The sequence below is a fragment of the Rhinopithecus roxellana genome, chromosome 12 (assembly GCF_007565055.1).
Source record: "Rhinopithecus roxellana isolate Shanxi Qingling chromosome 12, ASM756505v1, whole genome shotgun sequence".
Lineage (NCBI taxonomy): Eukaryota > Metazoa > Chordata > Mammalia > Primates > Cercopithecidae > Rhinopithecus > Rhinopithecus roxellana.
The window spans coordinates 76,391,834-76,413,476 of NC_044560.1; the positions used below are offsets into that span (position 1 = coordinate 76,391,834).

General features: G+C 36.4%; 1 protein-coding gene and 1 pseudogene across 1 annotated transcript in view; one reads left to right on the forward strand and one right to left on the reverse strand.

Moving 5' to 3' along the window:
- Positions 1-21,643, forward strand: part of LOC104677759 (zinc finger protein 93-like) — a 159,915-nt gene that overhangs the window by 131,925 nt on the left and 6,347 nt on the right. Inside the window, exon 6 of the mRNA XM_030942588.1 lies at positions 10,727-11,840. Coding sequence (XP_030798448.1) covers positions 10,727-11,840 — 1,114 coding nt within the window. The remainder of the gene's footprint in view (positions 1-10,726; positions 11,841-21,643) is intronic.
- LOC115892369 lies at positions 12,627-15,302 on the reverse strand (annotated as a pseudogene).

Genomic DNA, 21,643 nt, shown 5'->3' on the forward strand with positions numbered 1-21,643 from the left:
TTTTTTTTTTGTTTTTTTTTTTTTTGATGTGCAGAAATATTGAAGTATGGTGTGTGTTAAATTTCTATTTTCTTTTTTCTGTTGTTCATGCGTTTAATATCATAGCTAAGAAAATGGTGCCAAGACCAATTTCATGTCTTTCCCCTATATTTTTATAAGGGAATTGTTATTTTTTATTTCCAAGTATCATATAAATATATATATATACACACACACCCATATATGTGTATGTGTGTGTGTATATATATATGTAACTTTTCTTTTTTTTTTTTTTTTTTTTTTTTTTTTAGCAAGATGTAATCTTGTTCTGGTTGCCCAGGTTGGGAGTGCAGTGCCATCATCTCGGCTCACTCCAACATCCACCTCCTGAGTTCAAGTGAATCTCCTGCCTCTCAACCTCTCAAATAGCTGGAATTACAGGCACCTGCAACCATGCTCTGCTAATTTTTGTATTTTTAGTAGATACGGGGTTTCAACATGTTCTCCCAGTCTGGTCTCAAACTCCTGACCTCAGGTAGTCTGCCCACCTTGGCCTCCCAAGTGTTGGGGTTACAGGTGTGAGCCACTGTGTGTGGCCCTAAAAGACTTTTTGTATATAGTTCAAAGAAACAATCCAGCTTTATCATTGTAGGTATCCAGGTTTCAAAATTATTATTTGAAGAGATTATTTTTTCTCCATTGTGTGCTCATGGTAACTTTGTGGAAGATCATTTGATCATATACAGAAGCTTTTATTTCTGAGCTCTTTATTCTTTTGTTTTTTTTTCTTCTGTTTGTCTTTGTGTTAGTATCACATTGCTTTTGGGATTGTAGCTTTTAATATGTTTTGAAATCAGGAAGTATAATACCTATTTTTCAGGGGTGTTTGGCTAGTTATAGTTTATAATCAAATTTAAAAGTTTTGAACAACATATTTGTTTAAAAACTCTGTGCTATTAGGATTTTATAAAGATTATATGAAATTTGTTCACACTTGCAGGTTGTATTGACATGTTAACCAAATAAAATTTGTTGACCCTTCAGCAAGTATATATTGAAGAGTGTGTTTTATGTCTATTTATTTTTCTAATCCCTTTTTAGAGACAGGGTCTTACTATGTTGTGCAGGCTAGTTTCAACCTCCTGGGCTCAAGCAGTTCTCTTGCCTTGGCTTCCAAAATTGTTAATATTACAGGCGTGAACCACCATGCCTGTCCCGTGTGTTTTATTTTATATATTTTTGGATTTGCCTGTTTTTCCTAGTTTCATTCAGTTTTGGTCAGAATACTCATAGTGTTTGATTTTGGTCTTCTTAAGTTTATTTGTTGTTGTTGTTTTGAGAGAATCTCACTCTGTCACTCTGACTTTTCTTTATAAGTTATCCACTTTCAGGTATTCCTCTATGTGCAAAATAATTAATACAATCTATAACGTTGTCTACGCTTCCTGTTTTCTTATCGATCTTTTATCTGAATTTTTAATTTATTATTTAAAATGAGATTTTGGTGTCTAAAATCATTGCGTTGCTATGTATTTTCTGTTTCACTTTGCCAATATTTGCTTCATATATTTTGGATATATGTCTCATATAATATATGATATTTATATATATAACATAATATATATGATAGTTATAGATTCCTGGTAAATTGACCCATTTGAACATTACATATCAATCTTTGTCTCACATTAGTACTTGACTTAAGGCATATTATGGGTAATATAATTATGACCACCTCACATAATTGTGGTTACTATTTGCATGGAATATAGATTTTTTCCATTATGTTACTTTCACCCTGTTTGACTCAATGCTAAAATGAGTCTCTTATAGACAGCATATTGTATGCTTTTTTACTTAATCCTCTCACACATCTTGTTTCTTATTCTTTTTATAAATTTAATTAATTAATTATTTTTTGAGACGAAGTCTTGCTCTCTTACCCAGGCTGGAGTGCCAGTGGCCGATCTCAGCTCACTGCAAGCTCCGCCTCCCAGGTTCACGCCATTCTCCTGCCTCAGCCTCCCGAGTAGCTGGGACTACAGGCTCCCGCCACCATGCCTGGCTAATTTTTTGTATTTTTAATAGAGATGGGGTTTCACCATGTAGCCAGGATGGTCTCAATCTCCTGACCTCGTGATCCATCCGCCTTGGCTTCCCAAAGTGCTGGGATTACAGGGGTGAGCCACCACGCCTGCCCCTTAAATTTAATTATTTATTTAGGATAGGATCTCACTCTGTTAACCAAGCTAGTTTGCAGTGGCCTTATCACAGCTCACCACACCCTCAACCTTCCCAAACTCAGATGATGTCATTTCAGCCTCTTAAGTAGCTGGGTTACAGGCATGTGCCATCATCACCCAGCTGGACTTTTTGTTTGTTTGTTTGTATTTTTTGTAGAGACGGGGTTGCGCAGGCTGACCTTGAACTCCTGAGATCAAATGATAAGGCCACTTGGGCCTCACAAAGTCCTGGGATTACATAATTACATTTCTGGTTTTTTTTTTTTTTTTTTTTTTTTTTTTTTTTTTTTTTTGAGACGGAGTTTTGCTCTTGTTGCCCAGGCTGGAGTGCAATGGTGCAATCTTGGCTCCCCACAAGATCTGCCTCCCAGGTTCACATGATTCTCCTACCTCAGCCTTTTGAGTAGCTGGGATTACAGGCATGTGCCATCATGCCGAGTTAGTTTTGTATTTTTAGTAGAGACGGGGTTTCTCCATGTTGGCCAGGCTGGTCTCAAACTCCCGACCTCAGGTGATCCTCCTGCCTCAGCCTCCCAAAGTGCTGGGATTATAGGCGTGAGTCATCGTGCCTGGCTACATTTCTTTTTATTAAGTTGTTTACATTTAAAATAATTGCTTAAAGATATGAAGTTACTGTTAACTGTTTATTATTGTTTTATGTATTTTTTGTAGATATGTTTTTTCTCGTTTCCTGTTTTACTGCCTTAATTTTTATTTTAATTTTGTTGTGACATGCGTTGATTATTTTTTATTGTTTCACATACTTTCTATAAATATAATGCAATCATCCTGAAATACAATGGAATCATTTTGAAAAATGGAGATTAAATAAAACATCTTAAAGTTAAAACAATGCATTTTAATATGATAACTTCAATTGAATACAAAAATCTATAGCTTTATATTTTCCAGTTTGTTATTGATATTATAAATATATTGTGTATCTGTTAACAAATGTCTGCAGATTTAGTCTTGGTTTTTATATTTACAGAAGTTGTTTAAGGGTTTTATGTACCATCATTATAATAGAATTCTGTGTGTGTCTCTATATTTACAGTTAACAGAGAGCTCTCTTTCTATATACATATATATATGTATATAGAAATATATATATATTTCTATTCAAATATATATATATATATATATTTGAGATGGAGTTTTGCTCTGCCGTGCAGGCTGGAGTGCAGTGGCATGATCTCGGCTCGGCTCACTGCAACCTCCGCCTCACGGGTTCAAGCGATTCTCCTGCCTCAGCCTCCTACGTAGCTGAGATTATAGGCATGAGCCATCACACCCAACTAATTTTTCTATTTTTAGTAGAGACAGGGTTTCAGCATGTTGGTCAGGCTAGTCTTGAACTCCTGACGTCAGGTGATCTGCCCGCCTTAGCCTCCGAAAGTGCTGGGATTTTATGATGCTGTCCAGCATGATTTTCTTTTTTTTTGTTGTTTTTGGGTTTTTTTTTTTTTTTTTTTTTTTTTTTTTTTTTTGAGACGAAAGAGTCTCGCTCTGTCGCCCAAGCTGGAGTGAAGTGGCGCTATCTCAGCTCACTGCAAGCTCCGCCTCCTGGGTTCACGCCATTCTCCCACCTCAGCCTCCTGAGCAGCTGGGATTACAGGCGCCCACCACACGCCTGGCTAATTTTTTTTGTATTTTTAGTAGAGACTGGGTTTCACCATGTTAGCCGGGATGGTCTCGATCTCCTGACCTCATGATTCACCCGCCTCGGCCTCCCAAAGTGCTGGGATTACAGGCGTGAGCCACCGCGCCCGGCCTCAGATTTTATTTTTCAACATAACAGATTCATCTTAGGATTTCTTTTTATTTATATGCAGTCTCACTATATTGCTCAGGCTAATCTTGAACGCCGGGTCTCAAGTGATCTGACTGTCTTGGCCTCCTAATGCTATAGGATTACAGGCTTGAGCCACTGTTCCTGGCCACCATATAGCATTTGTTATAGGAGTGTGTTAGTGGTGATGAACTCCCTCACTTTTCATTTTGGAAAGTATTTTTATCTTGTTTTTGAAGTAAAATAATTTTAAATAAAGTATTACTTGTTAGAATTTTTTTTTTTTGGAGACAGAGTTTCACTCCTGTTGCTTAGGCTGAAGTACAGTGATACTATCTGGGCTTACTGCTACCTCTGCCTCCTGGGTTCAAGCGATTCTCCTGCCTCAAACTCCTGAGTAGCTGGGATTACAAGCATGTGCTGTCACGCCCAGCTAATTTCATATTTTTAGTCAAGATGAGGTTTCTCCATGTTGGTCAGGCTGGTCTTGAACTCCTAACCTCAGGTGATCTGCCAGCTTCGGCCTCCCAAAGTGCTTGGATTACAGGTATGAGCCAATGTGCCCAGCTAGAATTGTTTTTCATAACATGAAAGTTGGTAAAGTTCTTAGTTTTTGTTGTCTTCAAGTAATCTCTGTATTACTTTTTCCTTATATTTTTCTTGTAACATTTCTTTCATAAATATATTGTTTATAGTGTCCAATAAGCTTTACATTGCATGTTTAGTGTTGTTTTACAATTTTATGTTTCTGTGTTATATATTTTAGAATATGCCACCTCATAGCAGTTGTGTTTTGATGTTTTAGGTTATATTATAATTTTGTATGACAACATTGAAGTCTGTACTTCAATGGGTGGAGCAAAATCAAATATTAATCGTGCATATATCTGTTGCAAACATAGTTATCTTTATGTTTGCTTGTATAAATATTATCTCCATATTTTTTATGACTCTATTTTTTCTGTAGGTTTGTTGTGAATGGTTGTTTAATCTTTTCTAGGTAAGCAGTCATAATAATTTTACTAGTTTAAGCCTCTCTTTATGAATCTGTATTATTTTTGTATGGGGAGAAATTTTGGACTTGATGATAATTTAAAAACTTATCAGAACTTTATTAAGTATTATTGTTCATTTTTACTTGTCAAAACCACATAACAATATTTACAATCAAATGTTTTTAAATATTCAGTTTAGACATGTTAATTATATTGACAATGCTATGCAACATATACCTAGAATGTTTTTATCTCACAAAGCTAAATCTCAATACACATTGAACAACTACCAATTTTTTTCATTTCCTGGTGCTTTTCAAACACCACTCTGTTTTCTGTTTTTAAGATGTAACTGCTACATATATCTCATTCAATCTCTGACTTTGTGTGACTGGATCATTTCATTTTGCATAATAATATTTTCTGCTTATTAATTCCTGAATGATATTCCAGTATTTTTATATTGCAAATTATTTCTACTGAATGATTTGGTGACAAATTCGCATTGCTTTTAGATATTGGCTTTCAGTAAAAACACTGCAATAATTATAGATATGCAAACAGCTCTTTATATAACCATATACATGACAGTTTATATATGTGTGCATTCTCTTTTATTATTCTACTTTTTAACCTTTATATTCATAGTAAATTGTTTTAATTCTGTAGCTTTGTAATGTGTTTTGAAATCAGGAACTGTAATGCCTTCAGCATCATTTCTTTTTTGGAAGACTGTTGAGGATTCTATTTTCTCTTGATATTCTATATACTTTTGGTATTGCTGTTTATACTTTTTCAAAAATGCAGTGAGAAATTGAATTAAAAATTGCCTTAAATCTGTAGATTACATTGAACAGCATGGACATCTTCAAAACATTAATTCAAATTTTGAATAGATACATTCTCAAGAGTATGCTGTTTAATTTTTGTGTATACATTTTTCAGGTATTTTTCTATTATTTTATATCTTCATTCCATTTTGGTCATATATAGTAATGCACAAAAATTTTGTTTTACAAAAATTTGTTAAGACTTTTTTCAAGGAGAATGTTGTATGATTATATGAGGTTTTTGTTTTCGTTTTTGTTTCTGTTTTTGTTTTGAGATGGAGCCTTGCTCTGTCACCCAGGCTGGAGTGCAATGGCCTGATCTTGGCTTAGTGCAACCTCTTCCTCCCAGGTTCGGGTGATTCTCCTGCCTCAGCCTCCCACGTAGCTGGAATTACAGGCATCTGAACCATGCCCAGCTAATTTTTGTATTTTTAGTAGTAGAGATAGGGTTTCACCATGTTGGCCAGGCTGGTCTCAAACTCCTAACCTCAGGTGATCCACCTGCCTTGGCCTCCCAAAGTGCTAGGATTACAGGCTTGAGTCATCACAACCGGCCATATGAGCTATTGAGAAGGGTGTGTATCCTGATGTTGTTGAGGAGTGTTCTCTGTACTTCTTTTAGAAATGTTTTATACTCTTCAAATTTTCTCTTTCCTGACCAATATTCTATCTTGTTTTATTTTTATTACAGTGGGGTAGTAAAATATCCTACTATATTGATATTGCTCTCTATGTGTTTAATTCTGTCGCTCTTTGCTTTATCTATTTGAAAGCCAAATGTGAGATACACAGGCACACACACACACACACACATTTATGTTTACAGTAAATGACTATTAATTTCTTTCTTTGTCTCCATGTAATTTTGACTTAGAATACATTTTATAAAATATGACAGTTTTTGACTTAAGATACAGCTTATGTAATGTTATTTTGATCTCTTCTACTCTCATTTGGTTAATATCTGCACAGAATGTCTATGTCCATCTTGCCACTTTCAGTCTTTTTTTAATCATTAGATCTCAGCTGACTCTTGCAGGAAAATAAGTTGGATTTTGGGTTTTAAGATTTTTTAAATAAATCCTTTCATTGAAAATATGTCTCTTGATTGGAAAATTGTTTATATATTTAAATAATTTTCTGAAACAGAAGAACTTAATAATTTTTTATTGTTTTACTTGATTCCAGTATCTTTGTCTCTCATTTTCTCTCTTTGTCCTCTTTTGGGTCTGTTTTATTTTTGTATTATGCTTTTACTTCTTTTTTTTTTTTTTTTTTTATTATACTTTAAGTTCTAGGGTACATGTGCATAACGTGCAGGTTTGTTACATATGTATACTTATGCCATGTTGGTGTGCTGCACCCATCAACTCATCAGCACCCATCAATTCATCATTTATATCTTGTATAACTCCCCAATGCAAGCCCTCCCTCCTCCCCCCTCCCCCCTCCCCATGATAGCACCCAGTGCGTGATGTTGCCCTTCCCGAGTCCAAGTGATCTCATTGTTCAGTTCCCACCTATGAGTGAGAACATGCGGTGTTTGGTTTTCTGTTCTTGTGATAGTTTGCTAAGAATGATGGTTTCCAGCTGCATCCAATTCTTATTTCATTTTGTTTATCTAAACATATATTCTTTGCAGTACCTTGGGGATTACACAAAACCTCTAAAAGATATAAGAATATATTTTAATCTAGTAAAAAATGAACTTCAGCTGAATATTAAAATTTTTCTTCTGCTATGCTTGGTGATTTGCACCTGTAATCCCATCACTTTGGGAAGCTGAGGTGGGTAGATCACTGGAGGTCGGGAGTTTGAGTCCAGTGTGACCAACATGGAGAAACCCTGTCTCTACTAAAAATATGAAAGTACCCGGGTGTGGTGACATATGCCTGTAATCCCAGCTACTCTGTAGTCTGAGGCAAGAGAACCACCTGAACCTGGAAGGCAGAAGTCGCAGTGAGCTGAGATTGTGCCATTGCACTCCAGCCTGGACAACAAGATTGAAACTCCATGTCAAAAAAAAAAAAAAAAAAAAAAAAAAAATGCTTCCTCAAATTTTTAATTTTTATATTGTTCTCTAGAATCTTTAAATTTTATAGCAGAATTACAACTGTTTTCTGCACCATTATAACAATGGTAAGAAATTTCATTTTTATGTATGTGCATATCTTTCCTAGAAAATAATGTATTTTTATATGATTATGTGTTATTTTCTCTCTCTTTTTTTTTTATTTTTGAGATGGATTCTTGCTCCGTCACCCAAGCTGGAATTCAGTGGTGCAATCTCGGCTCACTGCAACCTCCACCTCCTCGGTTCAAGTGATTCTCCCTCCTCAGCCTCCTGAATAGCTGAGATTATAGGCACACACCACCACACCTGGCTAATTTTTGCATTTTTAGTGGAGACAGGGTTTTGCCATGTTGGCCAGGCTGATCTTGAACTCCTGACCAAAGGTGATCCATCTGTTTTGGCCTCCCAAAGTGCCGGTATTACAGGTGTGAGTCAGCACACCTGGCCTGTTTTTTTCTTGAATCATGTTATTTTCAGTGGAAGAAACTGCTTTCAGTATCTTTCATACATAGGGCACACGCAGCGCCAATATACTTTTTCAGAATTTGATTACTTTGGAAGGTTTTTTTGTTTTATTTTTGGCAGGACAGATTTGCTGATGGTATTATTCTCAGTTGGCAGCTATTTTTTCAGGACTTTGACTATATCACACAGTTCCCATCTGGCCTCCACAATTTTTGTTGACAATTCAGTGGTTATCTGAAAGCCTGTGTGTAAGTGATATATCTTACAAACTGCAAGCAGTTTCCAAGATTCTCTTTTTGTCTGTGACTTTTAAAAGTGTGCCTATATATGTGTTTGCTATAAATGCTTTTGTGTGTTTCCTAGTTTGTTGAGCTTCTTCATTTTTATTTTATGTTTTCTATTAGAATTTTTTTGTTTGTTTTTGTTGAGACAGAGTCTTGCTCTGTCTCCCAGACTGGAGTGCAATGGCCTGGTCTTGGCTCACCGTAACCTCCACCTCCCAGGTTCAAGCAATTCTCCTGCCTCAGCCTCCTGAGTAGCTGGGAGTACAGGTGCTTGCCACCACACCCAGCTAATTTTTTGTATTTTTAGTAGAGATGGGGTTTCACCATGTTAAGCAGGATGGTCTCGATCTCTTGACCTCATGATCTTCCCGCCTTGGCCTCCCGAAGTGCTGGGTTTATAGACATGAGTCACCGCGCCTGGCCAGAATTTTTTAGTTATAAGTTTTTTTGTATTTTTTACCTCCACAATTTCTGTTTTTTTTTATATTTCATACTTTCATTATGTTCATTTTTCTGTTTTTCTATAGTTCTCTGTTTCTATTTCACTCATTGAGTATTATTCACTTTATTTTCAATTTTTAAAATTAAATACATCTTTTTTTTTTTGAGATGGAGTCTCGCTCTGTCCCCCAGCCTGGAGTGCAGTGGTGTGATCTCGGCTCACTGCAAGCTCTGCCTCCCGGGTTTACGCCATTCCCCTGCCTCAGCCTCCTTAAAAGCTGGGACTACAGGTGTACACCAACATGCCCAGCTAATGTTTTGTATTTTTAGTAGAGATAGAGTTTCACTGTGTTAGCCAGGATGGTCTTGATCTCCTGACCTCGTGATCCGCCGGCCCCTTGGCCTCCCAAAGTGCTGGGATTACAGGCATGAGCCACCGTGCCCAGCCTATCAACATCTTTTTTATAATTTATTTCTGAAAACTTTATGATATATTTGATGGAACTGTGGTGCCCTATTTTGTATACATTGTAATCTTTAAGATTCGGACGTTATTAAAAGCTACCTGTCACATAAGTTATGGCATAGTCTGAAAATAATTGTCTTGGTTAGAGATGTTGGGAGTCTGTCAAACAGGTTCTTGTGACATGTCTTGTCTGAATTTAGTGTTTACTTTCTAGTTAAAGAAGTTTATTCATGTTTCTTTAGAGTCATGACTTGCTACACCTGTTCCCTGTCTATTATACTGCAGTTTCTCTGCTACTGTAACATTTACATTTAGTCTCAGCAAACTCAAAGTGTCACTTCAAAGTATATGACCAGTTCTTCTAGCACTTTATGTCATTGGAAACAGAAACCAAGTGTCTGGAAAAGCCCCTAGAAGACGAAAATAAAGATGAATGTGCCAGTATTTTACTTGTCTTTTAAAAAAGAATTCAGGAGCTTACAATTTACTTGTAAAGGTTCTTTGGTATATTGGGGAGCAGGGAGAGCTGTTTTGGGTAGATGTAATAAACTTTTCTCTTCATTCTATGAGGGTCTTTGGGGGCACTGCACATACTTAACTCATTTATACATTTTCCACAAATGTATTTTGGTCTGTATGTTTTTGCTACATTTATATGTCTATGAAGTAATTATGGCCTGTGGTATTTTCCTATGCCATCTTGCTTATGTAGTTTGTGTAATTTTATAGCTTAGATTTGTAAAGTATATCCATCTGAGTCTAGTAAGTGATTTGTTATTTATATTTCTTTCAGTTGTGTATGCTCATTTTGCCCAAGACCTTTGGCCAGAGCAGGGCATAAAAGATTCTTTCCCAAAAGTAATACTGAGAAGATATGGAAAATATGGACATGACAATTTACAATTAAGAAAAGGCTGTGAAAGTGTGGATGAGTGTAAGATGCACAAAGGAGGTTATGATGAAATTAAGCAATGTTTGATAACTACCCAGAGCAAAATATTTCAATGTGATAAATATGTAAAAGTCTTTCATAAATTTTCAAGTTCAAATAGCCATAAGATAAGACATACTGGAAATAATTCTTTCAAATGTAAAGAATGTGGCAAATCATGTTGCATGCTTTCACACCTAACTCAGCATGAAAGAAATCATACTAGAGTGAATCGTTACAAATGTAAAGAATGTGGCAAAGCCTTTAGTATGCCCTCAAGTCTTAATAATCATAAGAGAATTTATACTGGAGAGAAACCCTACAAATGTGAAGAATGTGGCAAAGCTTATAACTGGCCTTCAATCAGTAGTAAACATAAGATAATTCATACTGGAAAGAAACCCTACAAATGTGAAGAATGTAGTAAAGCCTTTAGTGAGTCCTCAAGTCTTAATATTCATAAGAGAGTTCATACTGGAGAGAAACCCTACAAATGTGAAGAATGTGACAAAGCCTTTAGTGAGTCCTCAAGCCTTAATAATCATAAGAGAATTCATACTGGAGAGAAACCCTACAAATGTGAAGAATGTGGCAAAGCTTTTCAAATACGTGCACACCTTACTACACATAACAGAATTCATACTGGAGAGAAACCCTACAAATGTGAAGAATGTGGCAAAGCCTTTAACCGATCCTCATCCCTTACTGGACATAACAGAAATCATACTGGAGAAAAACCTTACAAATGTAAACAATGCGGCAAATGTTTTAGCGAATCCTCATCCCTTACTAAACATAAGATAATTCATACTACAGAGAAACCCTACAAATGTGAAGAGTGTGGCAAAGCCTTTAACCAATCCTCATCCCTTACTGTACATAACAGAATTCATACTGGAGAAAAACCTTACAAATGTAAACAATGTGGCAAAGGTTTTAGCCGATCCTCATCACTTACTAAACATAAGATAATTCATACTACAGAGAAACCCTACAAAAGTGAAGAATGTGGCAAAGCTTTTAAAATACGTGTACACCTTACTACACATAACAGAATTCATACTGGAGAGAAACCCTACAAATGTGAAGAATGTGGCAAAGCCTTTAAACGATCCTCATCCCTTACTATACATAACAGAATTCATACTGGAGAAAAACCTTACAAATGTAAACAATGTGGCAAAGGTTTTATGGAATCCTCATCCCTTACTAAACATAAGATAATTCATACTACAGAGAAACCCTACAAATGTGAAGAATGTGGCAAAGCCTTTAACAAGTCCTCAATTCTTAACATACATAAGATGATTCATACTAAAGAGAAACCACAAACCTTAAAGGTGTGACAATGCTTTTTATGAAATCTCAAACTTTTTTAAATATGAAAGAAATCATGCTGGTGAGAACTAGAAATGTGAAGAATATGACAAAGCCTTTAAAGGCTATTTAAATAGTTGTCTCACTTGATTGTAGGTAAGATACTTTATACTCGAGAAAACTCCTACAAGTGTGAAGAATGTGGCAAAACTTAACTAATGCTCATACCTTAGTACACAGGAAATAATTTATTTTTGAGACAAATTGTACAAATATAAAGAATGTGACAAAGCCATTAATAATTGCTCACATCTTAACATCAGAGAGCTAATACAAGCATTAAAGTTGCAATTACTGTCAAAAGATCTTCCAAAAAATAGAAGCCTTTAAAATATATGAAATTTATTGCTGTAAATTCTTATGGCTTACAATTCAGAATCTCTACATGCAATTTTTTTTAAAATTTTTCTGTTATACTAGACCCATGATTTTCTTGATTCTTATTTCTTTCTTTTTTTTTTTTTTTTTTTTTTGGTATGTACCATTTTAGTTTTTATTAATAAAATAGAAACCTAAACTCAGAGAACTGCATTATTCTTGCATCTAATCTGACCATATATTGGAGTAGCAATTCTTTATAAAAGGACTTAGGTGAGAATTGTCAATATATCAGTTCCATCAAAAACTCTAGGTTGAAATAAAAAGAGCAAGTTAAATATGAGAAAGCACAGAAATCTCTCCCTCAAGAGGGGCTTCCTTTAATAGTCTTTAATATAGCTCATTTGCAATTGTATGAAAATCCATCAAGATCAATCATGTTGCACAATCCCTAAAGGATAAAACTGAGGGAACTCATGGATAATTTTCACAGCTTCGTTGCAAAGTCCAGGATCAAAAGGATGGTTATCTTCCTTAAACTGGACATAAGATGTACACAAGATGGTGGCCTTGGCAGTTACTCTTCCAACCACTTCCATAATTCCAGAGATTTCTTCATCAAGGGGTTCCCTCAACTGGATGGTTCCATTTTTTCCTTCTCCATCTGAAAGAATAAACATTTTTCCAGTGGGATGAATCTTTTCCAGCCTCCCTACGAAGCAAACACGCTTGTCTATGAACTGAGCTGGCATGCCGACATTGATGCACGACCTCGGCAACTCCATCATGTCCACTATGATTATGGTCCAAGAGTGTGGCTGGTGGGAAACCCACAGACTACAGAAACTGTGTGGCCCGCGGTGTCTGTGGGGCAGATTTCTTCTTTCTGTTTTATAAAGTATTCGTTATGTTAGCTGGTCAGTGATTATAGGAATTGTTTTTATGAAATTTAGTAGTGCACACAAAGCAATTTTCAATTTTCAAATTAGTGAATTTTCAATTTCACTAATTCCATTAGTGTATTAAGTGTTATTGAGTGTTAGAACATTCCATTTTGTTCTTATAAGTGCAGAAACTTACATAGGCCTATTTTTATTTTTATTTTTTATTTTTTGAGATGGAGTTTCACTGTTATCACCCAGGCTGAAGTGCAGTGGTGCAATCTTGGCTCATTGCAGCCTCCACCTCCTGGGTTCAAGTGATTCTCCTCTCTCAGCCTCCCAAGTAGCTTGGATTACAGGCATCTGCCGCCACACCTGGCTAATATTTGTATTTTTAGTAGAAATAGGGTTTCATTGGCCAGGCTGATCTCGAACTCCTGACCTCAAATGATATGCCCACCTCGGCCTCCCAAAGTGCTGGGATTACAGGTGTGAGTCACCACACCCAGCCGAGCCTATCTTTATTTAGTTATTTTTTTTAAATTTTATTATTGACATAAATTGTATTTATTGAGTCAATTTGTTCAGGTAAGTACTAGGGAAGCTTCGTAACTTTTGAGGATGTTTTTATATGTAAAATATATCAACAAACATGACAGTGCTTGCTGTATAACAGATGCTCCATAATAAGGCAGAAATATTCGTGCTGAACTTAGTTTGTAACTTTGATTCAGAAATGAAAAATATCATTGGGCCAGGTGCAGTGACTCAGGTCTATAATCCCAGCACTTTGGAAGGCAGAGTTGGGCAGATCAGAAGGTCAGGTGATGAGACCATCCTGGCTAACACAGTGAAACCCTGTCTCCACTGAAAATACAAAAAATTAGCCAGCCATGGTAGTGGACGCCTGTAGTTGCAGCTATTCAGGTTGCTGAGGCAGGTGAATGGCTTGAATCTGGGAGGCGGAGCTTTCAGTGAGCCAATATTGCACCACTGCACTCCAGCCTGGGCAACAGAACTGCACTCTGTCTCAAAAAAAAAAAAAAAAAAAAATACCGACTGGGCATGGTGGCTCTTGCCTGTAATGTCAACACTTTGGGAGGCCGAGGTGGGTAGGTCACCTGAAGTCAGGAGTTCAAGACCAACATGGCTAACATGGTGAAACCCCAGCTCTACCAAAATACAAAAATTAGCTAGGCATGATGGCAGGTGCCTCTAACACCACCTCCTTGGATGGTTGAGACATGAGAATTGCTTGAATGTGGGAGGCAGAGTTTGCAGTGAGCTGAGATCATGCCATTGCACTCCAGCGTGGGTGACAGAGTGAGACTTTTTTCTCAAAAAAATAAAATATCAATGCTGAAGATACAACATTGATTTTTTTCATGTGGAGAGAACACTTTTTTTTCAGGCTGCAAAGCTGAATCTTGCTGAATTTAAAGAGAGATTCTGCTGCTTTAATTTCCTAATTATCTTGACTTTTTAAAAAAAAATTTTATGTGTATTCTAACTATGTGTCACACCCCTTCTTCTTCTTGCTCTATTATGGCTACAGGTTTCTCACTTATCTCCATGTGATGTCATTTCACATGGTACTTTGTAGGTTCCGATGAGAAAGTTGGTACTTTTTAATGCATTGAAAAATTGGTTTTAACTAGAGTGTTTGCTTATTAACATAACTTTCAGATTAGTTAATTAAAAGACATAACACTTTCCACAATAATGTATCACTTAGCATAGAATATATATCAGTGAGAAGAATATCAGCATGGTTTGTTTATAAAAGGAAAACCTTGTTAGATTCTCACACAAAGAGTGAAAAATATAGTTTGCTAAAATAGATGTCTTAGAAGTTTAATTTTTAAGAGTTGATTGTAAGTGAAGAATTTCAAATTTAATTTTTATAACGTACTTATACCATGACTTGTGTTTCTATACAGTATCTTCCATTTTTAAGTGTGAATTTTGAAGTTGGCAAAATAATAAAATGATCTCCGGATTTGACATTTGATGCAATTTTTTTTTCATGTTGATACTACAATTTGGAGGAACTTCTCACTTTTTTTTTCTAGTCTACAGTTTTTATTCTTTGTCACCTAACTGTAGTCAACTCCCTGGTCCTTTTCTCTGGAAAACTTTTGTAGAACATGGCTGCTTTTGGATTAAAACATTTCCCATTATTTTGCATAAAAACTAGTTTACTGTGTTCACGGAGTGGCCAGTCATGGGACCGTAAGCAACAGCTGCACCTTTTAGTGTTTTTCTTATTATTACCATCAACAACAGAAACTTTAAATACCCTATGCTTGAAATAAAAGCCCTAACGTACATTGGCTCTTCCCATACACTCTGCTGGGTCCAGAAAATGCTGTTAAATATTAGAGTTTCTAAGCTGGGCATTGTGGCTCACGCATGTAATGCCAGTACTTTGGAAAGTTGAAGTGGGTGGATCACCTGATGTCAGGAGTTTGAGACCAGCCTGGTCAACATGGTGAAACCCCATCTTTACCAAAAATAGAAAAATTAACTGGGCATGGTGGTGGGTGTCTGTAGTCCCAGCTACTCGGGAGGCTGAGGCAGGAGAATCCCTTGAATCCAGGAGGCGAAGGTTGCATTGAGCCAAGATCATGCCATTGTACTCCACTCTGTCTTAAATAAGTAAATAAAATAAATAATAAATATCAGAGTTCCTATGGTTGTGGCTGACAAACTAAATGACAACTATTTTTGATACTATTCAGCTGTTTAAGACAAACACACAGTACTTGAAACATTTGTGTGTATATATATATATATATTAGACAAGGGTCTTGCTGTGTTACCCAGGCTGAAGTGCAGTGGCATGGTCTCAGCTCACTAAAACTTCCACATTTCAGGGTCAAGCAATTCTCATGTCTCAACCTCTCGAATAGCTGGGATTACAGGTTGGTGGCACCATGCCTGGCTACTTTTCCTATTTTTCATGGAGATGGGGTTTCTTCATGTTGGCCAGGCTGGTCTTGTCTTGACCTTAAGCGATTCACCCACCTTGGCCTCCCAAATTGCTGGAATTACATGTGTGAGCCAGTGCATCCATTTAATTATATATATATATATAATTTATATATAGATATGTATGTGTGTGTATAAATATATATATAAATCTTTTTTCCAAAATGGTCTCACTCTGTCCCCCAGGCTGAAGTGCAGTGCAGCCTCCACCTACTGGGTTTAAGTGATTCTCCTACCACAGTCTTCTGAGTAGCTGGGACTACAGGCCACCACTCCTGGCTAATTTTTGTATTTTTGGTAGAGACATGGTTTCACCCTGTTAGCCAGGCTGCTCTTGAACTCCTGACCTCAGGTGATCCACCTACCTTGGCCTCTCAAAGCACTGATTACAGGTATGAGTCACCATGCCAAGCTAAAAATACACTTTTCAAGTTGACAGACAAAATGTGTATTTATTCTGCAAAACAATATTTTTAGGTATGTATACATCGTCACATGCTTAATTCTAGGTAATTAATGCTTTACCTCATGTAGTTAACATTTTTGTTGTGAGATCACGTGGCATTGTCTTAACATTTTTGAAAACCAGAAATACATTAGAATGAACTATAGTCATTGTGCTGTACAATAAATATTTTGGACTTATTCCTCTTATTGAAGTATAATTATATATTCTTTTCTTTCTAACTCCCCATTCTAAACAACTTGGCATCAGGTATTCACCATTTTATTCTCTACAGCAATGAGATTGTTCTTTAGAATTCTTGTGTAAGTGAGACCGGGCCTGGTGGCTCACGCTTGTAATCCCAGCATGCTGGGAAGCCAAGGCAGGTGAATCACTTGAGGACAGGAGTTCGACATCAGCCTGGCCAACATGGTGAAACCCTGTCTCTACTGAAAATAGAAAAAAAATTAGCCAGGCATGGTGGCGGGCACCTGTAATCTCAGCTACTTGGGAGGCTGAGGCAGGAGAATTGCTTGAACCCAGTGAAGGTTGCAGTGAGCCGAGATCACACCATTGCAATCCAGCCTGGGAAACTTGTAAAACTGTCTTAAAAAAAAGTGTAAGTGATATCATAAGATAGTATTCATTCTGTGTCTGGCTTATTTAAAGTAATATTATGTTCTCCAGGTTAATCCATGTTACTGAAAGTAATAAATTTTCTTTTTTAAAAGATGAATAGTATTCAATTTTGTGTGTATACCGCATTTATTTCATTTACTCACTAGATGTCAAACTGTTGACTTTGTATTTTGGCTATTGTGAGGAGTGCTGCAAACAACATAGAAGTGCAAATTTTTTTTTTTTGTTTTAGACAGGGTCTTGTTCTGTCACCCAGGCTGGAGTGCAGAGGCCTGATCTCGGCTCAGTGCCACCTCTGTCTCCCAGGTTCAGCAATTCTCCTGCCTCAGGCTCCCAAGTGGCTGGGATTACAGGCACGCACTACTGTGCCTGGCTAATTTTTTTTTTTTTTTTTTTGAGACGGAGTCTTGCTCTGTCGCCCAGGCTGGAGTGCAGTGGCCGGATCTCAGCTCACTGCAAGTTCCGCCTCCCGGGTTGACGCCATTTTCCTGCCTCAGCCTCCCGAGCAGCTGGGACTACAGGCGCCCGCCACCTCGCCCGGCTAGTTTTTTTGTATTTTTTTAGTAGAGACAGGGTTTCACCGTGTTAGCCAGGATGGTCTCGATCTCCTGACCTCGTGATCCGCCCGTCTCGGCCTCCCAAAGTGCTGGGATTACAGGCTTGAGCCACCGCGCCCGGCCTAATTTTTGTATTTTTAGTAGAGACGGGGTTTCATCATGTTGGTCAGGCTGGTCTTGAACTCCTGAGCTTGTGATCCGCCCACCTCAGCCTCCCAAAGTGCTGGGATTACTGGCTTGAGCCACCGTGCCTGGCCAAATGTTTCTTCATCCTTATTTTATTTGTTGTGGATATATATCCAGTATTGAAATTATTGTATTATATAATAATTTTGATCTTATGTTTTTTTGTGAAATCTCTTTCATTTTTCATAATTACCGTCCGCATTTACATTAAAACCAACAGTGTGCAAGCATTCCCTTTTCCTCATATCTATGCCAACACTTTTTAGAAAATTTTTCAATTTTTATTTTTTTGAGACAGAGTTTTGCTCTTGTTGCCCAGGCTGGACTGCAATGGCACGATCTCAGCTCACCACAACCTTCGCCTTCCAGGTTCAAGTGATTCTCTTGCCTCAGCCTCCCGAGTGACTGGGATTACAAGCATGTGCCACCGCACCTGGCTAATTTTGTATTTTTAGTAGAGACAGGGTTTATCCATGTTGGTCAGGCTGGTCTTGAACTCCCAACCTCAGGTGATCCGCCTGCCTCGGCCTCCTAAAGTGTTGGGATTACATTTTGCCAACTTCAAAAATTCATACTTAAAAAGGCATGAGCCACCGCGCTTGGTCATTTTTTTAATTTTTAATAAAAATCATTTTAACAGTGGTGAGCTGGTATCTTGTAGTTTTTTTGTTTTTTGGCATGCCTTTCTCTGATAATAATTGACACTGAGTATTTTTTAATATATTTGTTGTACATGTATATGTTTTGAAATATATTTAAGGTTTTTGCTCATTTTCAGTAGTTATTAGTTTTTTGTTGTATAGTTATTTGAGCTTTTTTTTTTTTTTTTTTTTTTGAGATGGGGTCTTTCTCTGTCACCAGGCTGGAGTGCAATGGTGTGATCTCAGCTCACTGGAACCTCCAACACCCTAGTTAAAGTAATTCTCCTGCCTCAGCCACCCGAGTAGCTGGGATTACAGGCATGCACCACCACCCCAAGCTAATTTTTGGATATTTAGTAGAGATGGGGTTTTGCCATGTCGGCCAAGATGGTTTCAGTCTCCTGATCTCATGATCCACCCACCTCGGCCTCTCAAAGTGCTGGGATTACAGACGTGAGCCACCCTGCCTGGCCTTGAGTTTCTTGTATATTTTTGATATTAAACTCTTGCCATGTGTATGATTTGCAAATATTTTGTCCCTTTTTTTAGTTGTTTCATTCTGTTTTATCATTCTGTGCAGCAGCTTTTTAATTAAAAGTAATCTGAGTAATCCATTTTTCCTTTGGTTATCTGTAATTTTGGGGTTAAATTAAAAAATTCACTGCCCAGGTCAATGTTATTATGATTTCACAATTTTTTTGTACTCATTTTAGAGTTTCAGGCCTTACATTTAATAACCTAATTTATTTTGAGTTGATTTTTATATGTGGTGTGAGATTAGGGTCTCATTGTTCTGTATGTGGGTGTAAAGTTTCCTTAACCATTTATTGAAGATACTGTTCTTTAAGAAATTGTCACCTTTATATTTGTGTGAAATGTATTTCATTTCTTACTATAATGTTCTTTAGATTACAGTGTTTCAACTTTTTGGTTAAAAGTATTTCAAAGTTTAGTTACTGGAGTTTTTGTAGATGGGATTTTTTTTTATTTTGTTTTGATATATTTATTATTGTACACAAATGCTACTGAATTTTGGGTATTGCCTTTGTATTCTGTGAGTTTAATGAATTTATTTATTATAATAGCTTTTAGTCAAGTCAGGCTTTTCTATACTTAAGATTGCATATAGAAATAAAAGATTATTAAACAGGGATAATTTACTTTTTCCAATTTGGATGCCTTTGATGTTATTCTCTTCTCTGTTATGTTTAATGAGACTAAAAAAAGTGCACATTCTTGCCTTGTTCTAGCTCTTAGAGTAAAATCTTTAACTTTTTTTGTTTAGTATGTTGTTAGCTGTGCATTTATTTTTGGTTACATGTAGCATTTATCAGCTTGAGTTGCATTGCTGCTATACCTAAGTTTTTCAGAGATGTATTATAACAGAATGTTGAATTTTGTCAAATTTTTATTCTGCATCTATTTATATAGTAGAGTTGTGAAATCACAAATAATTCTACATAAATACAAAACATCCTCAGAAACTTCTATGAACATCTCTATGCATGCAAACTACAAAATTTAGAGAAAATAGATAAACTGAATACAAACAACTTCCAAGATTGAATCAGGAATTAACAGAAGTCTTGAAGAGAGCAAAGAGCATAAAGTGTATAATGAATTAGTAATTAAAAAAAAAAAAAAAACCTACCAACCACAAAAAGCCCTGGATCGGATGAATCCGCAGAAAATTTTATCACATATGCAAAGATGAGCTGGTCCTAATTGTACTGATTGTATTCCAAAAAAATCATGGTGGGATTCCACTCTAACTTGTTACATAAAATTAGTATCGTGTTGCTCTCAAAATCTAGTGAAGACAGAACAACAAAAACAATTACAGGCCTATATTCCTGGTGAACATGGAAACAAAAATCCTCCATGAAATACTAGGGAGCTGAGTTCATAAGGAAATAAAGTTATTTTGCCACAGTCATGTGAGCTTTATTCTATGAATGCAAGAATGTTTCATCATATGCAAGTCAATAAGTGTAATTCAACATGTGAATATAATTTTAAGCAAAAACGTATGTATCACAATATATGCAGAAATAGCATTCAAGAAAATTCAATATTGACTCATGAACATATTCTCAAAAACCTTGGCATTCAAGAATCATACCTCAAAATAATAAGAGGCATGTATGACAAATCCTCAGCCAACGTCATAGTGAACAGGAAAAAGCTGGATACATTCTCTCTAAGAATAAAAATAATACAAGAATATTCACTCTAAACAGTCCTATTCAACATAATTCTGGAAGTCCTAGTAAGAGCAATCCAAAAAAGAAAGAAAAGGAATCTAAATTAAGAAGTCAAATTATCTGCACTGATGATATTCTTTTCCTAGAACCATTAAAGATTAGACCAGAAGACCTCTCTGCCTAAAAAAAGACTAAAGCAAAGTCTTAGGATACAAAATTACTATATAGAAATGAGTAGCATTTCTGTACACCAATAACAAGCTGAGAAAAATAATTCAAGAACATAGTTCTATTTACAATAGCCACAAAGAAAAATAATATATGTAGAAATGCATTAAATCAAGGAAGTAAAGTATCTCTACAAGGAGAACATCAAACACTGCTGAAAAAATGATACAAAGCAAATAAATGGAAAAGCATTTCATGCTCATGAATTTGAAGAATCAACACTTAAAATGTTTATGCTGCATAAAGCAAGCTACAGATCAAGTGCTATTTCAAACTATCAATGACTTTTAAAAATAGAATTAAGAAAAGAAGCCTGTGAGCAGTGGTTCACACTTGTAGTGCCAGCACTTTGGGAGGCTGAGGTAGGCGGATCGCTTGGGGTAGGATTTCGAGACCAGCCTGGCCAACATGGTGAAACCCTATCTCTACTAAGAGTTCAAAAAAAAAAAAAAAAAAAGCCAATTGTGGTGGTGTATGCCTGTAATCCTAGCTACTCAGGAGGCTGAGATGGGAGGATTGCTTGAACCTGGGAGACAGAGGTTGCATTGAGCTGAGATAACACCACTGCACACTCCAGACTGGACGACAGAGTGAAACTCCATAAAAAAAAAAAAAAAAAAAAAAAAAAAAAACTTTAAAATATATATGGAAGAATAAAAGAATCCAAATAGTAAAG